The sequence below is a fragment of the Penicilliopsis zonata genome (assembly GCF_001890105.1).
Source record: "Penicilliopsis zonata CBS 506.65 unplaced genomic scaffold ASPZOscaffold_15, whole genome shotgun sequence".
Classification (NCBI taxonomy): Eukaryota; Fungi; Ascomycota; class Eurotiomycetes; order Eurotiales; family Aspergillaceae; genus Penicilliopsis; species Penicilliopsis zonata.
The window spans coordinates 275594-298715 of NW_019208924.1; the positions used below are offsets into that span (position 1 = coordinate 275594).

The 23122-nt window shown below is 50.3% G+C and overlaps 6 protein-coding genes across 6 annotated transcripts; 2 read left to right on the forward strand and 4 right to left on the reverse strand.

The window, feature by feature from the left end:
* Positions 1–273: 273 nt before the first annotated feature.
* ASPZODRAFT_135477 (hypothetical protein) lies at positions 274–13473 on the reverse strand. The gene is made up of 6 exons (XM_022723807.1): positions 12935–13473; positions 5194–12868; positions 5053–5136; positions 1176–4988; positions 766–1110; positions 274–696 (listed from the first exon to the last, which is right to left on the reverse strand). Exons 1-6 carry the CDS (start codon positions 12980–12982, stop codon positions 602–604), a joined length of 12060 nt encoding a protein of 4019 aa, XP_022578543.1. The 5' UTR covers positions 12983–13473; the 3' UTR covers positions 274–601.
* Positions 13474–14658: 1185 nt separating this feature from the next.
* On the forward strand, positions 14659–15717 carry ASPZODRAFT_18807 (hypothetical protein; the record flags this gene model as incomplete). Its single annotated transcript, XM_022727296.1, has 3 exons — positions 14659–14695; positions 14747–14962; positions 15035–15717. The coding sequence occupies 3 exons, from the start codon at positions 14659–14661 to the stop codon at positions 15715–15717; spliced, it is 936 nt and encodes a 311-aa protein (XP_022578544.1).
* A 549-nt stretch (positions 15718–16266) lies between these two features.
* Positions 16267–17389, reverse strand: ASPZODRAFT_154010 (hypothetical protein; the record flags this gene model as incomplete). Its single annotated transcript, XM_022726043.1, has 3 exons — positions 16267–16512; positions 16590–17023; positions 17095–17389. The coding sequence occupies 3 exons, from the start codon at positions 17387–17389 to the stop codon at positions 16267–16269; spliced, it is 975 nt and encodes a 324-aa protein (XP_022578545.1).
* Positions 17390–17808: 419 nt separating this feature from the next.
* On the reverse strand, positions 17809–18865 carry ASPZODRAFT_135480 (hypothetical protein). The gene has a single exon (XM_022723809.1). The coding sequence runs from the start codon at positions 18758–18760 to the stop codon at positions 18125–18127; it is 636 nt and encodes a 211-aa protein (XP_022578546.1). The 5' UTR covers positions 18761–18865; the 3' UTR covers positions 17809–18124.
* Positions 18866–19133: 268 nt separating this feature from the next.
* Positions 19134–20708, forward strand: ASPZODRAFT_72660 (hypothetical protein; the record flags this gene model as incomplete). The annotated part of the gene is made up of 4 exons (XM_022729854.1): positions 19134–19277; positions 19358–19577; positions 19631–20178; positions 20244–20708. The coding sequence occupies 4 exons, from the start codon at positions 19134–19136 to the stop codon at positions 20706–20708; spliced, it is 1377 nt and encodes a 458-aa protein (XP_022578547.1).
* A 186-nt stretch (positions 20709–20894) lies between these two features.
* ASPZODRAFT_820254 (hypothetical protein) lies at positions 20895–23003 on the reverse strand. The gene is made up of 5 exons (XM_022730247.1): positions 22804–23003; positions 22436–22678; positions 22167–22387; positions 21606–22115; positions 20895–21524 (listed from the first exon to the last, which is right to left on the reverse strand). Exons 2-5 carry the CDS (start codon positions 22647–22649, stop codon positions 20967–20969), a joined length of 1503 nt encoding a protein of 500 aa, XP_022578548.1. The 5' UTR covers positions 22650–22678; positions 22804–23003; the 3' UTR covers positions 20895–20966.
* Between the last annotated feature and the right edge of the window lie 119 nt (positions 23004–23122).

Sequence of the window (23122 nt, forward strand, 5' to 3'; positions counted from 1 at the left end):
CGCTGTATCCCGTGACTTGCCTCGGGGGAAATCTCAACGGCCCACACCGCCTTCCTTCCCCGTCGTCAGCAGCTTTCGGGTTGCTTTAATTAGATCATCTCCATATAGTACAATCTATAAGAATAACTTAACTACCTAGCTACAACTAGAATCTACAGTTGTCTACTTTGACAAGGTAAGTAGGTAAAAACAGTTTCGGATTAAAATAAAAACCTCTTTTTATGGAACAGAACCCTCAGCCGTGATAGCCGAAGTAAAAAAAAAAAAAAACAACGAAAGAACAAAACAAAACTTGAGGTTAAATACATGAATGAAGAAAGGACGAGACTGTCACTGGAGGAATCAGTCTATTGCCGTCCTGAGATTGCGAGCTGACCTGCACTTCGGACTCGTCTCAGGTCGGACTAATAAAAAGGTTCATCTTCGTAGAAGCGCAAACCATCTCATCCTGTGTAAGTCTTGATCCATATCAACCATAGACGCGAATTGTACAAGCTGTTTGGGGAAGAAGAAGGAGAAGAAAAGCTGAACGCCGCCGGATGCTTCGGTCATGAAAAAGAAGAACCATAACATTCGTGCCAGGAAGAAGAAAATCATCAGCCTATGCAAATCCGAAGTATTCACTACCGGCCGTCATGGCAGTATAGAGGCGCTGCCGCAGAGTTTCGTAACTCTCATATTCGGGGAGATCAAGTTCTGGTTGACGGGTTAGTCAATCATCACGAGTGGAGAGGAGGCGGTATACTGCCTGCGGGAGTGACTTACGGTTGAAGCATGTGTGAGAGCTAGGCAGACGATCCTTATTGCCATAGTCGCGATGGATATTAAACTTGCTCACGCCGTTCATACCTTCAAGTTCTTTGAAACCATTGAGAGGAACCTTGCTGGTACCAGTGACGAACTGGAGAAGCTTAGCACGCTCTTCCTTGTCGAACGAACGGACTGCACGCCAGAACCATTGGATCTGTGGCGACGAGGCGGAATAGTTGTGGTACTCGGTGTTGTTCTTCCAGTCATCGACTTCGATCTCAGGAAGACCGGAAATCAACAGTTCGAGCTCTTGTTCATTGAAAATGGAAATCAGATCAGGTGGAATAATTTCATGGAAACCTATGCAGAAAGTTGGTTAGTCCTCCCTCCTATTTTACCAAAAAATGCAGAGTGACTGAACATACCTTTGAGGAAGTTATCCAGCTGTTCCTTGACAGAGCCGACCAGGCGATATTCAACAACACGCTGAATGTATTCTTCCTTGTTCTCCTGGGTGACCGGGATATTGTGGCCGTTCTCCACTAGATCAATCACTTGCTTCTCTCCGAAAGCGTCCGTCTCAAGAGAGAAAGTCTCGGTGATGATGTCGGTGATATCATTCTCAAGCATCCATAGGAGAGATTTGTAATAGTCGAGATCAAGGGTCTCCATATCTTTGATCGATACAGATCGTCCGAGAATGGACTTGTAGACTGCTCGACTGAAGTGACAGTCCAGAACACGGCCCTCGTACAATGCCTTTCCGATGATTCGTCCGATAAACTTGAAGAACATCAAATGTTCCGAGTTGACTCCGCTGAGTCGATTGGGATGAAAAGTGGTCCGGTCGGCGGCAACGGGGATAAATAAGGCGTAGTTGGGATTGAACATTCCTCGGGCAAGGACTTGGAACCACTCTCGCGTTACACCGCCAGCATCAACACCTTCTTCACCATGGAACCGAATATTCAGCTTGCCATATTTCATCTCATCGGCCGTCTTGAAGTAAAGAGATTTGAACGAGTCAAGGAAGACTTGGTCTCTCCGAACAGAAAGCTGGAGCGGCGGATGGGGATGGCGTGGCTCAGCGCCACGTGAATGAATACGGCGAGTGAAGTAATTGCGCTTGTTGTCAAACTCCAGGACCTTGGGGTTTTTCACCAGCAACGAGAAGGTGCCGCTCATGAGTCGAGGATTTTGGCGAACCAGTTCATTGAGAATCTTGCGGTGTTCCTCGGTGAACTTGAAAAACAGACCTTCCATGCTCACGCCAGCATCGGGCGACGTGCTTGAGACAGATAACTCGCGACTGTTCCGGGAAAGAGAAGAGTCCTTCAAGGTGGTGTTCTTGCAGACGACCATTAATGCCTCGATCAAAGGAAGCAGGATTGTGGCCACATTCAACATGTTCTCCTTCTGTCGGATGACAGTGAGGCAATCACTCAGCTTAGCCCAGAGTGGCCCGAAAGTTGAACTCTCGTAGAGTGTTTTGAGCATGGTTTCCTTGGCAGCAGATTCCGGCTCTCCTCCCTTGATCTTGTCCGTGCGGTTAGGATCAAACAAGTAGTCAAGAGCCGTCAAGATACGAAGAAGTTTCGCCTGATCAGAGCTGGCAGGAGAAAACTTGGATAGTGCCAGACCTTGCATATCGGTACCGGTTTGAGCTTGGTGGACATGAGACAGAAGATCACCCAGATCAGAATGGATGGTCGTGGTCAAATTCTGAGCTTGGCTAACCAGCTCGTTGCCGATGACGTCCCTGGCATCAGGAATAGCAGACAGATTATTGATTGTCGACAAAGTATCCCTGAATGTCTTTCCATTGCATTCGCGAGCAGCCAGTATGTGGACAACCAGGCGAAGATTGGCCTCGGGAACGACTGGAGGTTCGATGGTCTTCTTCTTGTGTTTGTCGTCCTCCGGAGCCTCCTTGGTCGCCTTTACAGCCTTGTCGTCCTCGGTCTGACCCGTCGCTTCCTCGGCCCCTCGAGTTTCAGCTGTTTCCAGAGGCGCAACGTCAGTCATAGTAGCATCTCCACTGGTGACAACTGTAGTTTCTGCGGTTTCAGAAGTCTGGATAGGCTGGTCGGGGGTTTCGGCTCCTTCTGGTGCCTTGCCCTTGTCCTCGTCTTGCTTCTCTTTTTCACGGCGGAGGAGTAAAGTCAGCGGCTGAGTGATGCTGCTGAGAAGACTTGACAATTGTTCCATGCAGCCCGGGCTCTCCATGATAAGTTTACGGTCGAGCAGTGACAGGAGAGCATTCAAAGCAAACTTATTCGCCCGATTTTCTTTCCCCTTACCCTTGCGCAAGGCCTTCAGCTTCAGCGTAGAGGCGGACTCATGTTCGGTCAAGAAGAACCACGCAATGTGAGGGTTGTATTGAGTTAAGAAGGAAAGCGTTCCCAAACACTGTTGCACAACCATCATCGGCGTCACGTCGCTGCTGATCGCAGATGTCTGGAAGCCGAGATTGCGCTTGACGGATTGAGGGGTTTTCTGTGTTGAAATTGTCTTTGCACGCAGTGACAGTTGGGCGAAGCTGCGCTCGATGGCAGAAATGTCCACGCTTCCGTCTTGAAGGATCGAGAGCAATAAGGTGACAACTTCCATTCGATTTTGCCGATTTTCGCAGACATTGTGTAGGATATCATTCAACTGGTGACGAGCGTTACCCTGGAGAGGCATAAACATCAAGCGGAGGAGAGTTGCAACGCCGGCTTTATCCAGCATCTGAACAATCTGGCGACGCTGCTGTTTTTTAGGTTCTTGACCCTCCTCTGCTTCGTTTCTCTGCCGGTCAATTCTTCCAACGTCTCCAAACTGACCGATTCGTCTACCAGTAAGAGCGCGGGCCTCCGAAAGGAATTCCGGACCAATAGTAGCAAGAACTTCCTCTGGCTGATCAACAAGTACAGCCTGTCGCAAGGATGGGTCGAGGCTGGCGAGAAAACTAGCTGCATCCATTTCGTCTCCTCCATGAGCAGGAACTCCAGTGGAAACAGCAGCTTGTCTTCGAGCATTCTCGCGCTCGCGTCGTCGCCGGTCTGCTGCTTCTTGTTGTAACAATTCCTCTCTGATGTCGGCGGGCAAGGCCTCCAAGAATTCCTGGTTGATTTCGCTCGGCTCTTCACCAGCGGCAACGGCTTGGGATCGCTGTTCTGCGATTTGTTGCATAATCACCTCTTCCCTGAGCTCCTCGGGCAAGGCCTCCAGATATTCAGGATCGATTTCCATACCGGTTATATCAAGTGGCTGGCCTCTGATTGTCGTGTGGACTCGGCGAGCAGGCTCAGTCGGGCCAGTTTCAGGTTGCTCAGTGGGCACGGAAGTTGCAGCACCCTCGTCTGTACGCTGAACATCATCCATTGGCTCCGCGATTTCCGCCGGCTGCTCTGCTTCTTGTTCTCTCTCCAGCTCTCGCCTGGCATTCTCCTCCTCCTCTTTGCGCTTTCTCTCCTTCTCCTCCTCTTCCCGGGCAAGGCGCTCTTGGCGCTCTCTTTCTGCTTTCTCCTCTTCCCGGCGCTTGCGTTCTTCTTCTATCTGCTTCTGCCTTTTCTTCTCTTCTTCAATCGCCGGAGGAACGAGAATCTTCAGAAGAGAGTTGACAACACGTTGGGTCTTCTCCACGTAGCTATTGCTGAACAGAATGCGAGCCTCTTCTTGCCAACGGCTTCTTGTTGTTGCCAGCGCAAAGCTGACAGCCTGACTGGGGTCATCGCGAGTCCGGGAAGGACCAGTTTGGGGTCTGCCCAGGCCAAAAAGATCCTGTATACGGTGAGGGAAGATAGCACGTCGATCAACATGAACGTGGATGCCATCGGGGCGATTGAACACTCCAAGTCCTGGAGCACCCTGTCCGCCGATGGCCTGCATGATTGCGTTCATGAAACTGACAGGACTATCCATGAGCAAGCGTCCAGTTGAAATAGGCTCCATCCCATGTACCCAGTCCGTGTACGCATCGGTCCCAGGAGCACGAGATTGAGCAGCCGCTTCGGGAACGCGGTCACCGCGAACAAGGAGGGGATTGACACCATCGTCATTTCCACGAGAAGAGATCTGAGTGCGATGAACGCGATAAGGTGGGACAGGAACGATGCCATGACGATGAGGCATGAATCCGGTCACAGTCCAAGCCGGCTGAGTGCCACGGAAGCGGTGGTGGTGGTGATGATGTCCACGGGGCAGAGGAGGCTCATCGCCTTCCCATCCCCAAGGATCAACCAGGTCAATGTCCTCTGGCAAATCACATGTTAGGAGGAAGTCTTATTGATTGAAAACCACTAGAAGAGAGCACAATACCGTTATCAAAATCACCATATGATCCCTCTTCGTCATTTTCCATCTCGTCAAGATCATCCTCGAGCTCATCCAGTTCGTCATCTTCTTGAAATATACGTCAGCACGAAGGGACGGACGCTTCAATCGGGCAGAAAGACATACCTTCGTCTTCATTCAAGTCATCTTCGCCCATATCATCTTGAAGATCTCCGAGGCTATCGGCGTGGAGCACATCGGCGCCTCCTGCAGCTTCGTTAAGAACACGGAATAGGTCGTCAAATCTTTGAACATCGCCGCGTTGATCCGATTGCCTCATGTCGGCAAGTTCGCTTTCAATTTGATTCATCATTTCCGCTTCTTCGTCATCTTCTGACATATCTTCGCTCTCCCATTCATCATCTTCACCTTCTCCCAGGCTCTCGTTGTCATGGTCACCGGTGATTTCCCCTGCGAGGATTTCGTCGTCCATGTCCGAGTCCTCATCGTCATCTTCGTCATCTCCATCGTCTTCATCGTCCTCATCATCATCGTCAACAACGACCTCAATGTCCATTCCAGTATCCCCGGGGAGTCCTTCAATGGGTCCCATTCCGTCGATGTCATCTTCGTCGCTAACCACCTCACCATCATCTTCTGGAAGTTCTTCCTCATAATCCATTTCGTCGTCGTACTCATCGTCGTACATCTCATCATCTTCCTCCTCCAGCTCTTCGGAGCTGGTTTCTTCTTCATGGCGAGGCTCTAGCATCCCCAGTGTCGAATGACGGAAGAGATCGGGTGTCTCTTCTCGCTCGTCGTCCATGTCTGAAACAGAAGTCGCTGAAGAAATATCGTCTTCGTCAGTCTCTCCGAGCGAAGAGATGTCCGAGGTTTCACTCAAGAGTACGGCAGTCTGGGTTAGTTTATTCAATGGACGCAGAATGTATTTGATCACTCTTTTAGATGACGGGAAATTTAGGTCAATTTCAGCGACAGAAGCAGTAAGTGCCGAAATGAAATGCTTCTCGAACATGGTTTTGGCAAGTTGTCTTGTCGATGAAGGGAAAGCCGTGTCACCGGAAACGAAGGTATATCCACTGAGCATCTTGTCGAATAGGTCGGCAAGTGACATCAATCTCGAGTATTTGATGTCAAGAGATTCAGTGGAAGCATTCGCGTCTTTGTATGACTTCAAAGCGTGCTCTAGGACGAATCTTCGCACAAATGAAAGTTCGGGCTCGTCTTCTTCATCCTGGTCGTTGCGACGGCGGCCAGCTTCTCCAAATTCGCCGGTTTTTGTACAGAGAGCAACAATAACACGCATCGTCCAGGACGAAGTGTTGCTTCGTTTCTTAAATGTTACCGACTCATCATGTTCCATTGTACCCAGGGGGATCAGCACGTTCAGAAGATAGTTCAAAATTCCAGATCTCGGTTTTGAAGGTGTAGTTGCCAATGGATCAGCTTTGCGGGAGAAGTTGATGAACTCAACCTTCGTCCGGTTATACGATGAAAGAAGTTCAGTCAAGCACTGCAGGATGAAGCATCGATAGATATAGATAGGATGCTCGTCTGCCTTGAAAGGGGGCTTCTCGGATTTCTTCGCGTTGCGTGTGGCCGGCAGATCAGTGCTTGAGGCTGACGGAGAATGCTCCTCAGTAGACATCTCGACGTCCGTCTGAGTCTCGATGTGCTCAGCTTCAGAGGGTTGAAGTGTCTCCGATGGCGGCTCTTTGTCATCTACATCCTTATATGACAAGAGTTCAGAAAGCAGATAATGAATGACTCCATCAGGATTTTCCACGATGGGTGGCTTCATCTCTGAGATTTTGGTTTTGTCCTTGGCCACACCCTCAGCTTTGCCAGCGGTACCCTTTCCTGTATCCTTCGTCTCTTCCCGAGAGGATTCCGATGTAGGAGTGTTCTTGTCGGACTTCAGGGTCAATATTTGAGGTCGCTGATGGCTATCATATCGTTGCAATTTGAGCTTTTCATTTGTGACTTCAACGAAGATCTCAGGTGATCTCAGAACGAGGTGGTACATCTGGCGTACGTAAACGGTAGTATCGATCTGTCGAGACGATTTGGATTCGAAGTTGGCGACGATTTCACTTCGCATGATTTGCCGAATAGTATCTTCGTCCTCAACAACATGCCTGAGAATCAACATGAAGGCACTCTGGAGTTTCTCATTCGCCGAGCTGGAGAGTTGTTTCACCATAACGAAAAGACGCTGCAAGTTTCGTTTCTCGCCAAGGGAGGCTGCGATCGAGCGGTTACGGGTCAGGATTACCAGAATCCGGCACATGGACAGTGCCAAGGTATCGTCCTTCCCGATCCTTGGCAAGACTTCAACAAGAGCTTCAAAGAGCTGCGTTTTCTCGTCCAACGAGACAAGTGACTCCTCAAGCTGGGCCGGTTCTTCTGCAGACACCATATTGTCAAAGGCAGGGGGGTTCCAGCGAATCTGAGGCGGCTGAGCGTCGTCGGAAAGCAACCTCTCAAGAATGAGCAGGATATGTCCAATCCAGGGGAAAGACTCGTCGTTGGGCTTGTCTGGTGTTGGAAGCTTGATAAAGGCGAGAAGAGTTGAGAAGCAGTCTTTCAGCTCGTCTATAGTTGCGGTGTACATTTCCTTGTCTTGGAGAACAAGAGCAAGAAGATGAGCGTATGCAGCGATCTTTTTGCCGGCAGTCTGGAAATTCTCCATCTGTAAAGAAACGAGGGATTGGACGAGGGTTGCTCCCACTTCTCGACGGAAGTTTTCGGGCTCGCGATGCTTTCTCGTAGCAGCAGCGATCAAGTCTGCCAGCTCAAAAGATACATCGTGATGTTCGTTCAAGACATCGAGGCACCGTTCAATGAGATTTGATCGTACTTTTTCTCGTTCCGAGTCCAGATCATCCACACTGGTGACCTCCCGCCGTTTCGCAGGCTGGCCAGAAGGTTGGTTGGTAGGCTCAGATGAGGAAGGCGCCAGGAGGCCGCGGCTTGCCGATCCTTCTTGGTCCTCTCCAGCCATATCGTGTTCATCGTTGAAAATGTGATTCAAGGCTCTGGTGATAATATCGGTTCCATTCCCAAGGTCGGGCTCATCCCGTGATCGATCTTGGTCTTGGTGAGACCCGTCGTCGGTAGAACGATTTGAAGCTTGAGCAAGGATCATAGCGAGGGTATTGCGGTCCAAAAACCCACTTCCGAAAGATGGGGCGTCTCCCACGACAGTATCCTCTGATGCCTCTCCGCCAGAGGTAGTAGTGGATCTTGATTCAATATCATTCACAGGTGGCGGTAGACGTGGCGGCACTCTCAACCAGTTCTGAGCACTACAGTACTCCTCCGCAGCAGAAAAAACGTTGTTGCAACGATAAAGAGCTTCTTTGCAGAGGTCTCTATCGTAACTCTTTTCCCGTAGCGACGTGTATCGATCCCTGTTGATGGAGAATACCTTCTTCGTAGTCTCAGACAACACCGGCTGCGTATCGGATCGTCGAGCAGCACCTGCCTCGTACTCGCCATCAAGGGCAGAACGCAAGATATCTACTAGGCATTTCACGACAGAGCTGGAAGAATGGATGGCGAAGTCAGAGTTCCACATTTCCAGTACCATCGGAATGATTTCCATGCGAAGATCTACCAGGAACTGGCCAGGCTGGAAGTAATCTGGGCGGTCTCGATCCCGATCAGTGTGGGTCATAGCCTGCGTTTGGCTTGAATCAATGATGTTTTTCCCAGAAGCAACATCGGCAAAGAAAGCAAGGATAATCTTGATTCCTCCATATGCCGAAGTCAAGCGCGCGGAAATATCGTTATCTGGAGTGGCATTAAGATCAGTTGGGGTGAGAGCCTTAACCTCCTGCATAAAAGTCCTGCAGACTTCCTTCATCACCTTCATTCCGTCTTTGCGTTTGAACGCAAAAAGAACAAGAGTCAAGTAGTGGGTGTGAGGCCTCTCGCCAGTCGTTTCAAACAGCAAATGTGAGAATGAAGATAATATCACAATCAGATAGGCAAAGCGCATTCGGTGGTTGTCACAGGCATTGGGAGGTCCAAACTGCAATTGGGTAAGGACAACGCTGGCAATAGAATCTGCAACCATCGAGGCGTTCTGTCTTTGATAGTAGTCCATCCTCCGCTTGCCGATTAGGCTGTGGCCCATGTTATGAAGGAATCCGGTGATAGAAGAGGGAAGGGAGCTAAGCAGGTAGCGAAGCGTCTGCGCACTCCGAAAGGCCGCTCCACCTTCAGATGAGCTCGTAGGGCCGGTGGTAGCTGCCTGCAAAGTCGGATTCTGCACAGGCTCATTGGCTGCTAAGGCGCCCTCCCCAGGCATAGGTCCGCCCGCAGAGGCAGGCGGCTGGGGGTTCAAAAAGCCTGGCGTCTCGTTGGAGCCCTCCGGTCTAGGGGCCGCAAGTTGTGCCTTGGTTGCCGCGTTCCACTTGTCAGGGATGTTATTCTCGAGGAGAATCTCTTCCCAGACGCATGCAGCATGCAAACTTCCGAGAGAAGTCACCAGGGCAGAGTACCGATCGGCCAGGTTTACTTGCACAAAGACAGAAGTCTGCTGGCTAGGCCGTGTCTGGTACAAGGGCATGGAAAAGATCTCTCGAAGAAGATCAGTCAGTATCAGTGCAGAGACCATATGCTTAGCGATGTATGTCCCCTGGCGTTTCACAAGGCTGGATGATGATCTCTCGTCTTCCGAGTGTTCCGTGTCTGCAGCTGGCTTGATCAATGAGGTGAAGAAACCGGTATCCTTGGGTTCGGCCCAAAAGCTGGAGAGGCAATCAACTGTAGTCTGGGCACGGTGAAGCAGGGAAGGCATGACAACATGGGGCTTGGTCTCCGCTAGCATGTGGACTAGGACGGTAAGCTCCTGGTTGGCATCCGTGTTGTGGAAGTCAAAAGCCAAACTCTGCAGGGTTGCAAAATCCAGCACAAATTCGACACCGCCGGACTCGACAAAGGACGTGCAGTTGGTCTGGTTCTCAAAGAATGCACCCAAAAAGCGAACCACCGGATAAATATAGTCGGTGACTGTGAGGCCAAAGTCATCTTTCTCCTTGGGTTCCTGAGAGAGGTCCACTAATGAGACAGGTTCGATTGGACCACCAACAACTAATTTGCCGCCGTTGGGAAGAGTGGTCGAATTGAGTACCGGCAATCCTAGGCATTGTGCATCGTCTGCCGGGGCCTCGACTGGGATGCCAATTGCCTTGTAGAGAGAGGACAGGTCCCCAGAGAGACCGAGTTTCCCCTGTGAGTCTTCAACCCATAATTTCGCACCGATGCCATGTTCCCAGGCCTTGCGCTTGCACAAAAGACCAACGCGAGCGACCATGACTATGACTGCGGACATGATTGACGTTTTCAGGGCAGGATGATGGCGTACCAGTTCGTCGAAAGCAGTACCCAGAGAGCGAACTAGATTCGGATCATCTTTCAGGCATTTAACGTGTTGAGGACTCTCAAAAATCTCGAAGAAACTTTCAAGGGCATGTGAAGACTGGAAGAGAGACAATCCTGAAGAATTGAGACAGATGGCTCCAAATGCATTGGGGATGCAAGAAATGGCCTCGGTAGCCGGTACAATACCGGGGGCTAGTCTCTTGTCCTTCGGTCTTGAGAGACAATATTCTCGAGCCTGGATGTCTGTCTCAGCTCCTGGCCCGGTGCTTGCAGTGGCCGGTCTTGTTGAAGGCTCCCCAGCACTTCCGGGGCTTTCGACTTCGGTGACTGGCTTTTCTTGGACCTGCAATTCGTCGAGCATGACCGCCTCCAGGAAACCTTTGCTGAGACCGGCTTCGGCGATCACCGCATAACTCGTGGGTTCATTGTGGATGAAGTTGCTAAGGATGTTGACGGCACTGCTCCAAACATGCGAGCCAAACAGGCGCGTATTCTCGAAGACCAAGCGGAAGGAGGTCAGCAACTGGGGTGAATCGATCAGATTGCGAAGCACGCGGTCAAGGCCGCCTCCGTTATGCTGCATGATGTGGTTGACGAAGCGAAAGAGCCAACGAAGGCTCTGCTGCTGGAAATAAGGGATCTGGTAATCAACAGATGGAGTCTTGTACTGGGACGGGATGCCAGAGCCCTTTGACACATTCTCAAATGCAGTCTGAGTCTCAAACGCAATGAGATCCGAGATTGCATCGAAACCCTTCGCGCTGGCCAGCGTGCCGAGGGCATCACGAACGGCATGGACGAATGTGTCAAGGAACTCCATGACACGCGAATAAACCCGGCGTGCCTTTTCGGTTCGCAAATTGATAATATCGACGAACATTGGGATCAGACCAGCGGCGACCAGCGTCTCCGGTGTTCTATTACTCGAACTGGGGAGTGTACGCAGGAGCGCCAGCAGAGAATCCCTCCATTCATCCTGGGCCGTCTCATCCTGGCCATTGGACTCAACACTCAGCTCATCAATCGCTTTTCGGGTCAAAAACATCAGAATTCCGTGGTTCACATTGACATTCAATGCTGCACAGACGTCGATGGCACGCGCTTTGTGTTTAGCGAGAGCATCAAGGGCCTGCATGGCGAAAGTCTGAACGGTTCTCGAAGCATCAATGTCGCCGCTTGCTCCAAGGTGCACCAGTTCTGCGAGTTGATAGGCCAGCTGTAGCCGCTTGGGCTGCTCCATGTCGTGCTGAAGAATCTTTTGTTGGAAAATATTCTCTGGATAGACGTAGGCAAGATTGCTGATGGCGAGCATTCTGATGGACAGGATCTGTTCACGGGTCGACGGGGAGGATACCAATCCCTGCACTGTTCTCACTTTATGAAGCAGCTCATACTTCGAGTCGTTAGGCATCTCAGCGAGGTGAGATGAAACGATACTCTCCGCCGTGGTCGTCGAAAGCACCGAGTGCGGGATATCAAGAATCTTGCCACCGCGCGGAGCCTCGTCCAACTTTCCGGATGGGGTCTGATGGACCAGGCTGGCAGGAGAATCATCTACATTCGACACACGGCTCAGTCGCGGCGTTGGGTGAGTGTTGCTTCGGCGTAAAGGAGTCGGGGTGGCGGGGGGTTGGGGATGGGGTTCAGCCGGCAGAGTGGTGTCGGCATGCGTTTTCGAAGGCTCGGGGGCACCCGAGGGGTAGTAGAGGATATGCACGTGGCCCCAATCCTCCCATCCAGCAGTCTCTCGGGTCAACGACAGAAGATCGTTGGCATTGTGCTTGACCTGAGAGGCTTTGTCTTTTTCTTTCGTCGTTATCGCAGGAGACGCGGCAACCGACGTCTTGCCGGTGGTGAACGGACGGGGAATAGGCGCGGCAATCTTCTGTAACTTCTCCAGGTCGATGTTATAGTGGGCCGTGAGCAAGCTCTGTTGGATGTGAGAGCCGCTCCGCTGGCGGGAATGATATCTCTGGGCCAAAGAGAGCGCTAGACGCAAGGTGGTTTGGAGGAGAGCCAGCGATGTTGTATTCAAGAGGTCACCAAGACGATCACTACTGCTGTAGAGGCTGCGGTTACCACACTTCTCGAGCAGAAGTCTCGAGAACTCCAAGATAGCTTCCACCAGCTCTCTATCTCCCTCCGGACCATATCCCAGGGTATTGAGTTTGAGATCGGCGTCCTCGGGGGCGGTCTCATTTCCGTCACCACCACTCAAGGTCTGCAGCAGATACTGTCGGCAAAAGGGCTGGGTCTGCGGGCCGTTGTTGAGATCATATTTCTCAATGACCGAGGCCAAAATCTCATCGAAACGGTTCAGAACATTGATCCAATGATAGAGATCACCTCGGGGGAAGTCCCAGATGCGAGGAAAGGTATTGAGGTGTGAGGGTAGCTCTGGAATCGAAACGATCGTCGTACGAGACACAAATTCTGATAGAAAAGGCGACTGGAGATAATAAGGTGGTCAGCCTGACTTTGGGGGGTACGCGGGGTATGATAGGGAGGAGCTTACGATTGTAGCCTCGTGTTTCTGGCCAGCCACCTTCTTAATTCTCCCCATGATGACGGTCGGCAAGGCAGGCAATCATGAGGAGGGTGAAATTTTCCAAGAGGGCACGTCCCAGAGAGGGGTGTGGGGGTCGAAACGACCGGGTCGCGGAGAAAGTCGCGAGAGAGTCCTTATGACGTTTTTAGGTTCTCTCCTTCCTCACCAAAGCAGTCCGGCAGCCACTTGAAATATGGTAGTTGGCGATGTAGAACAGGGTCCAGGTCGGCGATCTGCTGGTTTCGGCCAGATAAAAACGTCCCAGAGGAGAGATGGAGAGAAGTATCAAGAGGATGTGGCGTGGGTGATAGAAGAGAGCGTCAAAAGATCAGGGAAACAGTGCAGGTTGTAACCCTGAGAAATAGACAGCTTTGCAGGGAAAAGGATAGACAGGAAAGAAATTAGAACCCCCTCTAGAAATAGCAGGAAGTGGGGGTGTGGAAGAAGAAGAGATGGCGAAGGGGAGAGGCAGGTGAGGTGTCAGTTGGAAGATTCGTGAAATTATCAACTGCCCAAGATGATGGAGCTTTGGCGCTCTTCCTGCTTCCGCTGTGGCTAGCCAACCTTGAGAGGGCCCGGAGCGGGTCTTCTCCCCCGCCGGATTACAACACACTCTGCCAACAACAGCTGGGCAGTAGTTACTCTGTAACTAAGAATGCGTCAACCAGAGGTTCTTTTGAATGAGCTGGTGGATAATTGGTTGCACCGTTGCAGCTGTTGAGTCTTCTATTCTACGTTTGTGACATTGAGCCATGAAAGAAAGAGACGGGAGTCCTGCTACAGTACACGGTGACGATCGGCCTCAACTGACATCAGGCTGCTATTATAATCCCTCTGTGGGCTCTAGCCTTACATACTGCCAGTGCGACTTGCATTCACTGGATACCGAGGTGTCGACTCGTCGGACATGGATCCGATTAACTAGGATACTATCTTGAGCAAGGCTTACGTGACACATTAAATCAATGGTCTGTCAGATGCTTCAGTCCCTTAGCTAGAGAAGAGCTAAACTGTCTGGTTTGGAGGGGAAATTTAACTACTTTTCCCTCCATCTTATAATTCAGTTACTACTGCAGACTCCGACACGAGCAGCAGAGAATGGCGTGCGCGCTATGTGAGACTGGACGCCTTCAATACCGGTGAAACTCGATTCCGTCACTACACAGGAGAGAGCACCGGGTTTCTGTAAATACTTTCTTGGTTGTCTTGGTTAGAACTGAGACCCCGACCTGCTTTTCGCAGAGAATATCGTCGGCAGACCGTGTATCTTCAACCATGTTGACCGCAGTGGGTACAGACGGCAATCTTGGTAATATAATTTAGAACCTGTGAATACTCTTCAGTCCTCTCTTTGAACAGGAAACATCCTGCCGAGATCTGTAAATGCAGGGCAATACTGAACAGGAGATTCACTAGATATAAATAAGCAGTTTAGCTGAGGTACGGAGTACTGTAGCCAATTAGCCCAAGCTGCCCACTGCCCAGCTATCCCGGGTCATGTGACCTTGACCGAGGCACTACGGAAAGTTTACCAAACAAATGCGTCACTTCTTAAAATTGCCCGGGTTTGAGATACAGCAAGTTCAATCGATATTGAAATTGTTGTCGGTTCCCGCGGTACATCTGGTCTCCTCGATAGCATCGAATCCCCGAACGCCAAACGTAAATATCATCCCGTGTGGTCAGCTCCAATGGCGGACACCATCACACTGGTTGTTGAACCTCGGGGTAAGCTACACCATGATTACAAGCCTTTGTCTCAACTGATACGGTTTATAGGGAAGCCCATCCGGAGGCTCCCTAAGGAGATCCAGATCGCCGCCAGCGCGTCGGGCTACGAACTGCATGCTTCACTGGCAAAGACCTCGGGATGCGACATCCACCGGCTCCGCGTGACCAAGGGAAGCGATCGCAGCGCCATCCCCAATGCAAAGGATGTGACAATCAATGATACTGGGCTCAAAGAGAAGAGTGTGGTTCACGTCAAGGACCTGGGTACGCCGCAACCCGTTTTGTCAGATGGGTAACGAGGCTGCAGCTAATCTGGGAAATTCGACCCCTTGACAGGCCCGCAAATCAGCTGGAGAACCGTCTTCATCGTTGAATATTTCGGCCCGCTCGTGATCCCCATCCTGTTCCTCTTCCCGCTGCGGAACCTGGTCTACTTCACCTTCGACAAGCCGCTCCCCGAACCCTCCGACACGCAGCTTCTCGTCTGTGCGCTCTTGGTCCTCCACTTCCTCAAGCGCGAGCTTGAGACCATATTCGTACACCGCTTCAGCAATGCCACCATGCCCGCCTTCAACATCATCAAGAATAGCGGCCACTACTGGGCCCTGGCCGGATTCAACATTGCGTACTGGGTGTTCCGCCCCGACGCAGCCGCCGCGGCCTCGACTCAGAACCTGCCCATCCTCTACGCCGGTCTGGCTCTCTTCGTCTTCGGCGAGTTGGCCAACCTCAACGCTCACTTGGTGCTCCGCGGTCTGCGCCGGCCCGGCACCACGGACCGCGGTATCCCCACCGGCTTCGGCTTCAGTCTCGTCACCTGTCCGAACTACCTGTTCGAGGTGCTTTCCTGGGTCGGTGTCTGGCTAGTCAGCGGTCTGAGCTGGAGCGTCCTGTTCTTCTTTGTGGTTGGCGGCGCGCAGATGGCCGTCTGGGCTCAGAAGAAGGAGCGCCGGTATCGCAAGGAATTCGGTGACAAGTATAAGCGTAAGAGATACGTCATGCTTCCTGGTCTTGTCTAAAAAGATGGGGCATGGAAATTCTGTCCTTCTAAACAAAATCAAAAACAATATATCCTCTGGAGGGCCACAATTCCTATAATGAGGCAGGTGTTGAAGTCAGGTATCTATACCCGTCAAGGCTTCAGCAAAAAAAGCACACAAAAACATAGCCATGTTGCTCTGGGGGTTTCAAATGTCTCGTCATGTCAAAAAGGTAGTGTTCAAGCCATATGCTTATCGCACTCATCGAGCTCATCGAGTTCACCTAACTAGTTGAATCATTGTGTACCTCGGTACAACATGTATTTATACAGTACCCTAGGTTTATCTACTTTTCAATATCAATTCGTTCTAACAGATAGTCTAAAGTGCTAATGATAAGCAATCATAAGCGTACAGCACATAATACATGAGAAACCCAATCGTAAATTAAAAAAAAAACCTCATCTGGCCCGCCGGATATACAGCTCAATCCATACTCCAGAAAAAAACGCCGACCATATGACGAACAAGTATGATGCAAAGAGGGAGCGACGCCATGTATTGTTGGTGACCCTTCCATGAGCTTCTCTAGGAGAGAAGAGACTGTTCGTTTCTGAACTTTTTCGTCCATGTGGCGTAGTATGGTTCGATTTCTTTCTCGCAGCTCTGCATGGCGTCGCTGGCACATCCGGACAGCTGGATGACGAAATCCCCCTCTGTATAGGCCCCGTCGACTGCAACTTGCGGTGAGTCCCTGCTATAAGCATTCAGGATTCGCTGGGGTACTAGAGCCAGCCTAGCGAGAATAGTAGGATGCCACTGGACAATGTGGTCCTGTAAGAACGGGTCCTGTCAGTCACGAAGAAAACAGAGAGATTGGGATCACTGATATTTCCATTCAAAACACTTACCAGGGCATGGATCTCTGCTTTCGCAAAGTTGTACTTCCGATACAGCGGGTCAAACCAAACGTCCAAGAAGAAGCGAGCAAATTCGCCTTGCTTGATGATAAAGCTGTCGGGGCTAATGTCTTGCTTGTCCTGGGTGAAAATCACATCGACGTCGTTACTCTTCAGGTGTGAAAAGGTTTTGATGATGCTGTCCGGCGGCACCACAGATACATCCTTCATCATCAACGACTCGATTCGCTTGCTGTCCAGAACATGCGACTCTAGCGATATACTCGGGTTCATGATTAAGGCGTGAGGACCAAGGTGGAAGAAATACTTCGAGTGGGAATGCGACGCCATGGCATGGCGGAGGGCAGGGACCATGGCCCAGCTTCGAGGGGCGCCATCCAGCGCAGATTCATAATCGGAGACGTTCGCGATGAAGTTGGTATACCCTGATTTTGGTCTGCGTCAGATCCTCCACCCCACGCATCAAAGGAATAATATACAAGTCTCATTAACTGACCATGTCGGCGCGCATAATCCTCCCTGTTCTGGATGATCTTGTGCAGGTAGTTCTCGCTGTATAGAGCGTGATCCAAAACGGTCACGATCACGACACCCGAAGTAGCGATGGATACATCATCGAGATCGCTACTTGACGAAGAGAAAATGCGCGATATTAGGAAGAATAAGGCGAGCAAACCGAGCCCAGCGATGGCCACGACCTTGAGCTGTTTGCGACGCTGCAAGGATACACGCGATGAACGAGCGTATGGAGGAGTATGGTAACTCTTCCGAGGAGGTACAGCAAACTGCATGGTGACGGGATGTCGCCCCCAGCGTTTTCGCAATAGATCGACTGGAGATATTTTCTGAAATATCAGACTGTTCAGAAAAGCAACCTCGCCGCCGACGTGATGTTCTGTGGACATCATCCCCGAATCCGGAAATTAGATGGAACATCTTTGACCCGCGATATTAATATGCTTGAGACTGAGACATGCCTTGAAGTCAGTTTGATATGACATGTCTGAGTAGATTTTATAGATTAATCTATTAGTTTGGTTTAACTCTTCTATTTTATATGATTGGTGACGATTGAATTACATTTTGTCTATTTAAAGTGTATACTATGTTTAGTACTAGTTATATAAATATTGATGCTTCTACAGAGGAACCACCAAGACCACACCTTTTTATAATAAGGACTATATAAAGATATACCCTAATTAAATAACTCTGCTGTCTAAAAGAGAGTAGTATTGAAACTCACAATGGCTAGGAATGTATGATTGATATTGAAAATATAAGTACAATAGATATAACATGAATAATGAAACGAACCAAGCTTTCCTTATAGGCCCCGAGGATTCAAGCACGCTGGCAACATATATTTCAACAGACCCCAGTTTCTATGCAGCTTCCACAGTGTATTGTCTGGAATGATAGTAGGACAAGAGGGTTTATCACGTCGAGATGAGTGAACCGGAGGCCGATATGATGTTCGTAGAATCCTCATCAAAACCGCCCATCTTCTTTTGCTTCTCTCTTCCCTAATACAACTTCTCGTTGTAGATCGGTTTCGTCTGTTCCTTGATGTTGACCAGTTCATCTACTTGGGAGTTGAGTTCCGCCTCCTTCTGTTTCACCCATTCCTCAAAAGACGGGGGCTCTGGAAGGCCTAACTTCTTGCGCTCTTGCCGGAATTGTTCTTGAATCTTTGGCGTCTGCATGATTTTCCATCTCAGTTCCCAGCCAAACACGCCGAGCTCTCTGATACGCCCCGGTCGATCGTCCAGCAGATACTTGTCAAGGCCACCGGATTTCCAGATCGTCCGCAACGCCTTCCGGGTGACCTTAATAAAGAGGTGCTCATCGAGAGCTTCGCTGTAAAGCTTCTTTCGCCGCACATTGGGCAGCCAGGATCGCCTGGTTTTGCCCTTATTGCGGCCCTGCGAGATCTTGTTGCCAAATTGGATCGTGGCCCCGCCGTACAGACCGGAATTCGACTGCTTGAAGAAATAGTTGGGTCCGAAAGGATACGGAGGAATATAGTCTGGCAGCACCTTCGTTTTCTGCGTCGCCGGCGTCGTGGAGAAAGAGCGCTTCGACGATACCGAGAGGTTGCGGAAGGCCGCCGTGAGCGAGAATGGGAGGGAGATGGCGGATTTGGTCTGTAAGCCTGCCATTGTGTCGATGTAGAAACCCTTAGGATTTCAGACCATCACAAGGGGAAACGGCACTTTCGCAGAGACGCCCGCTGGATTGCCAGGAGTAATAATAATCGTTTGGAGACGACTTGCAAGTTACCGCAAAGCTCCCGCTGGAAGAAGAATTTGGGGCGGGCTGACCGCCTTGGCGGTTTGTCGCTATCATTGATCGATCCCAATCCGCCCTGGCCTGGAAGCAACTCTTTCTGAAGACCGACCTCAAAAATTGGGTGCGTGGGATTGAGCCATTATCAGCTTTCTGATTCCCTTACGACCGCTCCTGCTTTCTATCGCTGCTCAAGTTGTTCGTTTGTTCTTTTCGGCGGCCCTTAGACGCGGCCACGACGCCATCATGGTTCAGATCAGCGAAGTCAAGGGCAATTCGCGCGAAAACAGGACAGCTGCCCATACGCATATCAGAGGCCTTGGACTTCGTCCCGATGGCACTGCGGAGACTTCTTCAGATGGCTTCGTCGGGCAGGCTGCTGCACGAGAGGTAAATCATGGCCCCAGGCAGTTTTTAATGCCGCATTTTTTATCAAGCGCAAGAGCTGACGGGAGAAATGACTTTCCTAGGCATGCGGTGTCGTGGTAGATCTTATCAAAGCGAAAAAGATGGCTGGACGGGCCGTTCTTCTTGCTGGTGGCCCGGGAACCGGAAAGACAGCTCTTGCTCTCGCTGTGTCCCAGGAACTGGGAACGAAAGTGCCGTTCTGTCCCATCGTCGGAAGCGAGATATACTCTGCCGAAGTAAAGAAGACCGAGGCACTTATGGAGAACTTCCGGAGGGCAATCGGTATGGCACGACTGCTTGTTGGTGTTTTCGATTAGGATTTTAACGTCCGATAGGTCTACGAGTGCGCGAAACGAAAGAAGTGTACGAAGGTGAAGTCACAGAGCTCACTCCAGAGGAGACTGAAAACCCCCTTGGAGGATATGGACGAACAATTAGCCACTTGATCATTGGTTTGAAGTCGGCCAAGGGTGTTAAAAAGCTGCGTCTCGACCCCAGCATCTACGAAGCCATCCAGAAGGAAAGAGTGACGGTGGGCGATGTCATCTATATCGAGGCCAACACGGGAGCTTGCAAGAGGGTCGGGCGGTCCGATGCGTACGCGACGGAGTTCGACTTGGAGGCGGAGGAGTATGTCCCCGTTCCCAAGGGAGAAGTACACAAGAAGAAGGAGATTGTGCAGGACGTCACACTGCACGACCTCGATATGGCCAATGCCCGGCCACAAGGTGGACAAGACGTGATGAGCATGATGGGCCAGTTGATGAAGCCCAAGAAAACTGAAATCACGGAGAAGCTCCGTCAGGAGATCAACAAAGTTGTCAACCGTTACATCGACCAAGGTGTTGCAGAGCTTGTTCCGGGTGTTCTCTTCATTGACGAGGTATGTCTCATGTCTACGCCGATATCTTGATTGAAAGATCCGTCATTCTTACATTGAAAAAATAGGTACACATGCTTGACATTGAATGCTTCACCTATCTTAATCGAGCCCTGGAGTCGACGATCTCTCCCATTGTTATCCTAGCCTCCAACCGCGGCCATACCGTGATCCGTGGGACGGATGATATTGCCGGTGCGCACGGCATTCCGTCCGACTTCCTCGCCCGTCTCCTCATCATCCCTACACACCCATACACCCCCGATGAGATCAAGACCATCATACGCCTTCGTGCAAAGACGGAAGGTCTCGTCATCACCGATCCTGCTCTTGACAAGGTTTCCGAACATGGTAGCAAGGTCAGCTTGCGCTATGCCCTGCAGCTCCTTACACCGGCAAGTATTCTTGCACGCGTGAACGGAAGGCCTGGTGGTATTGAAGAGGCCGATGTGGCGGAATGCGAGGACCTGTTCTTGGATGCTAAGAGGAGTGCTGCGATTGTCGGCCAGGAGAATAGCAATTTCCTGTCGTGATGTTTCTTTGCATTTTCACTTTCTTTGTTGCTTCCTATTGTGCTGGTGGATAAGAGGTGCTTTGGTGGCAGACCTGGCCATAAAACTCATAGTATTCATGTATACCAACGTATGATGTCAAGGATTATTATTTCCCCCCTTCCTACTTTTAATCAAGCAGTGAAACCTTCTATGCCAATATAGGGCCTTCGTAGTTGAAGAGGTGCAAATGGCAACTGCTCCAAGATGGACTTTGAAACCCATTTGAAAAATCCTTCTTCAACAAACTTTCCCCGTTTTATGAACCCGAAATCTTCTCAACAGAGCCACAGAAATCTCGAAAATGAGGATATATACCTGTAGCAGCCTAAGGAGAGTTCGAATCACATGGTCTCCCAACCCTGGTTCGTAATGAAGAGGCCTCGACGATTTGGAATCCCCATGTCGAACGACCTGAAAAGGCACCTCGGCTCCTAGATGCTCAATCGCAACTCTCAGACCTGCCGTGACGGCGTCTTCGAGAAATCCACGTCCTGTCCATTCGTGGCAGAAGCTGAGCCCCCGTTTATTCTGAATAGACGGGAGTAGCGCCAGTGCCTTTATCGTTGAGGGGCAGATCTCTAGGTCGGTGTATTCCCATACATTCTGGACGAGCCGGGGGTGGGGAGGGGTAAGTGCGTTCAGGCTGATGGTGATATTGCCATGAAGGCTATGAGGGAGGTTCTGTAGAGCGTTTATGTTGTATGAAAGGCAAGATTTCCTGGAGGACTGCGAACTGTCGCTCTGTGCCACTACGTAGTGGTAGGAAGACCGGTCTTGATGTGATTCAGTCATAAGCTGTACAAAGATCAATTGATACATTTAGTGAGACAATTAATGTGGGGGTAGACAGAGAGACGGGTAGATATTGTTACTGACGGCATGATCAGAGTGTAGCACAGCAATAGTCTTGGTAGTCCGGAGGTTTCTCATAATTCCCCGTTCCCCATGGGAAAGGACTGGATCTAGGATCTGAAGTCCCTGTTGGCTATCAACGGCTATGACTATATGATCATATCGTTCTTTTTGGCCGGTTGATGTAACGAGTACATAGCCTCCTTTTTCTGATGCATTGACCTCTGTGACCCTCGTGTTAAGACGCAAATCTGCAGAGGCAAAGTTCTGTGCCAACACTCGTAGGAATCCACTTGACCCTCCATCGATATGATACCACATATCCTCCGAGGAAGAAGGATAGAGAAATTGTTGATGAAAGAATAAACGGAAAAGAGTCCCTAAAGACAATCTCAAGAGCTCATGAGTGAGGTTTACCCTGCAAAGAATAGATACCAAAGGTATAAGAAACTCCTCACGAAACGCATCTGAGAAGCCTTCGTTTGATAAATATTCCTGGGTACAGATAGTCGATTCATCGATATACTCTCGCAACTGGAGAGAGTCAGACTAGAGCAATCGTGTTATAATTGAGGGTAGAAGAACCTGATCATTGGCGAGAAAGTCTGCAACAAAATATCTGAAGCGGACCATATCGAACAGCAATCGGAGGTTATTAGGTCTGAAGGTTGATATCCCACGAGTGAAGATATGGTTCAAGTCGCCCAGTGCCCATTGAATAGTTTGACGACTAGTAGATACAGCGAAGCTGACTGGCGTATGTGATATATGGACACCCAGGGCAGTGAGCAGTGAGACAAGGTTCGCTAAATAGTGGATTAGTATAAATCATTAGAATGTGGTGACATACTGACGAGACGCATGAACATCGAACGAAGAGGGCTCTGTGTCTACAAGCGCCGTTTGGCCACCGAATTCAAATGAAAGGGATTTGATCCGTCCGCCAAGTTGGCTAGAAGCCTCATAGAGATGCACATCATGTACAGACCGTTGCAAAGCCCAGAATGCAGTAATCCCAACGCATCCTCCCCCTATGACTGCAACGCGTTTCGGTCGAGCACGGCACATAAATTATAACAAGCCCGAGTATCATTTATCTGGATATTTATTCAGCCTCTAGGTGGAAAGAGGGTTGGCGAGATCCTGGATATGCTCGCGTTGGTGGACAATAGGGCTTCTCTCAATTATTGGAGATGCATACACATAAAAAACACTGCATTACCTCAAAGAACAGAATGCTGATATTCAGATTAACAACAGAGAACAAGACACACGAGGTGATGACATTTGTACTCTCACGGTGAGATAATCAGTAGTCAGAAGCGGCTGGTTTAACAGCCTTGCCAGACAGAACCGAGGTATCTTGCACATAAGCTGGCCATATAGCGCCGCATGGTCGCGTGACTTGAGTTGGCTCGAGCCTTGAGCTGGCTAGACCCGAGGTCGGAAGAAGTATCTAGCAGCCTTATGTTGCAGAGGTGAAGCCTTGAAACATCCTTGATCGTCGGTTGTATTTCCTGCACCTGCTTGTGCTGACGAGA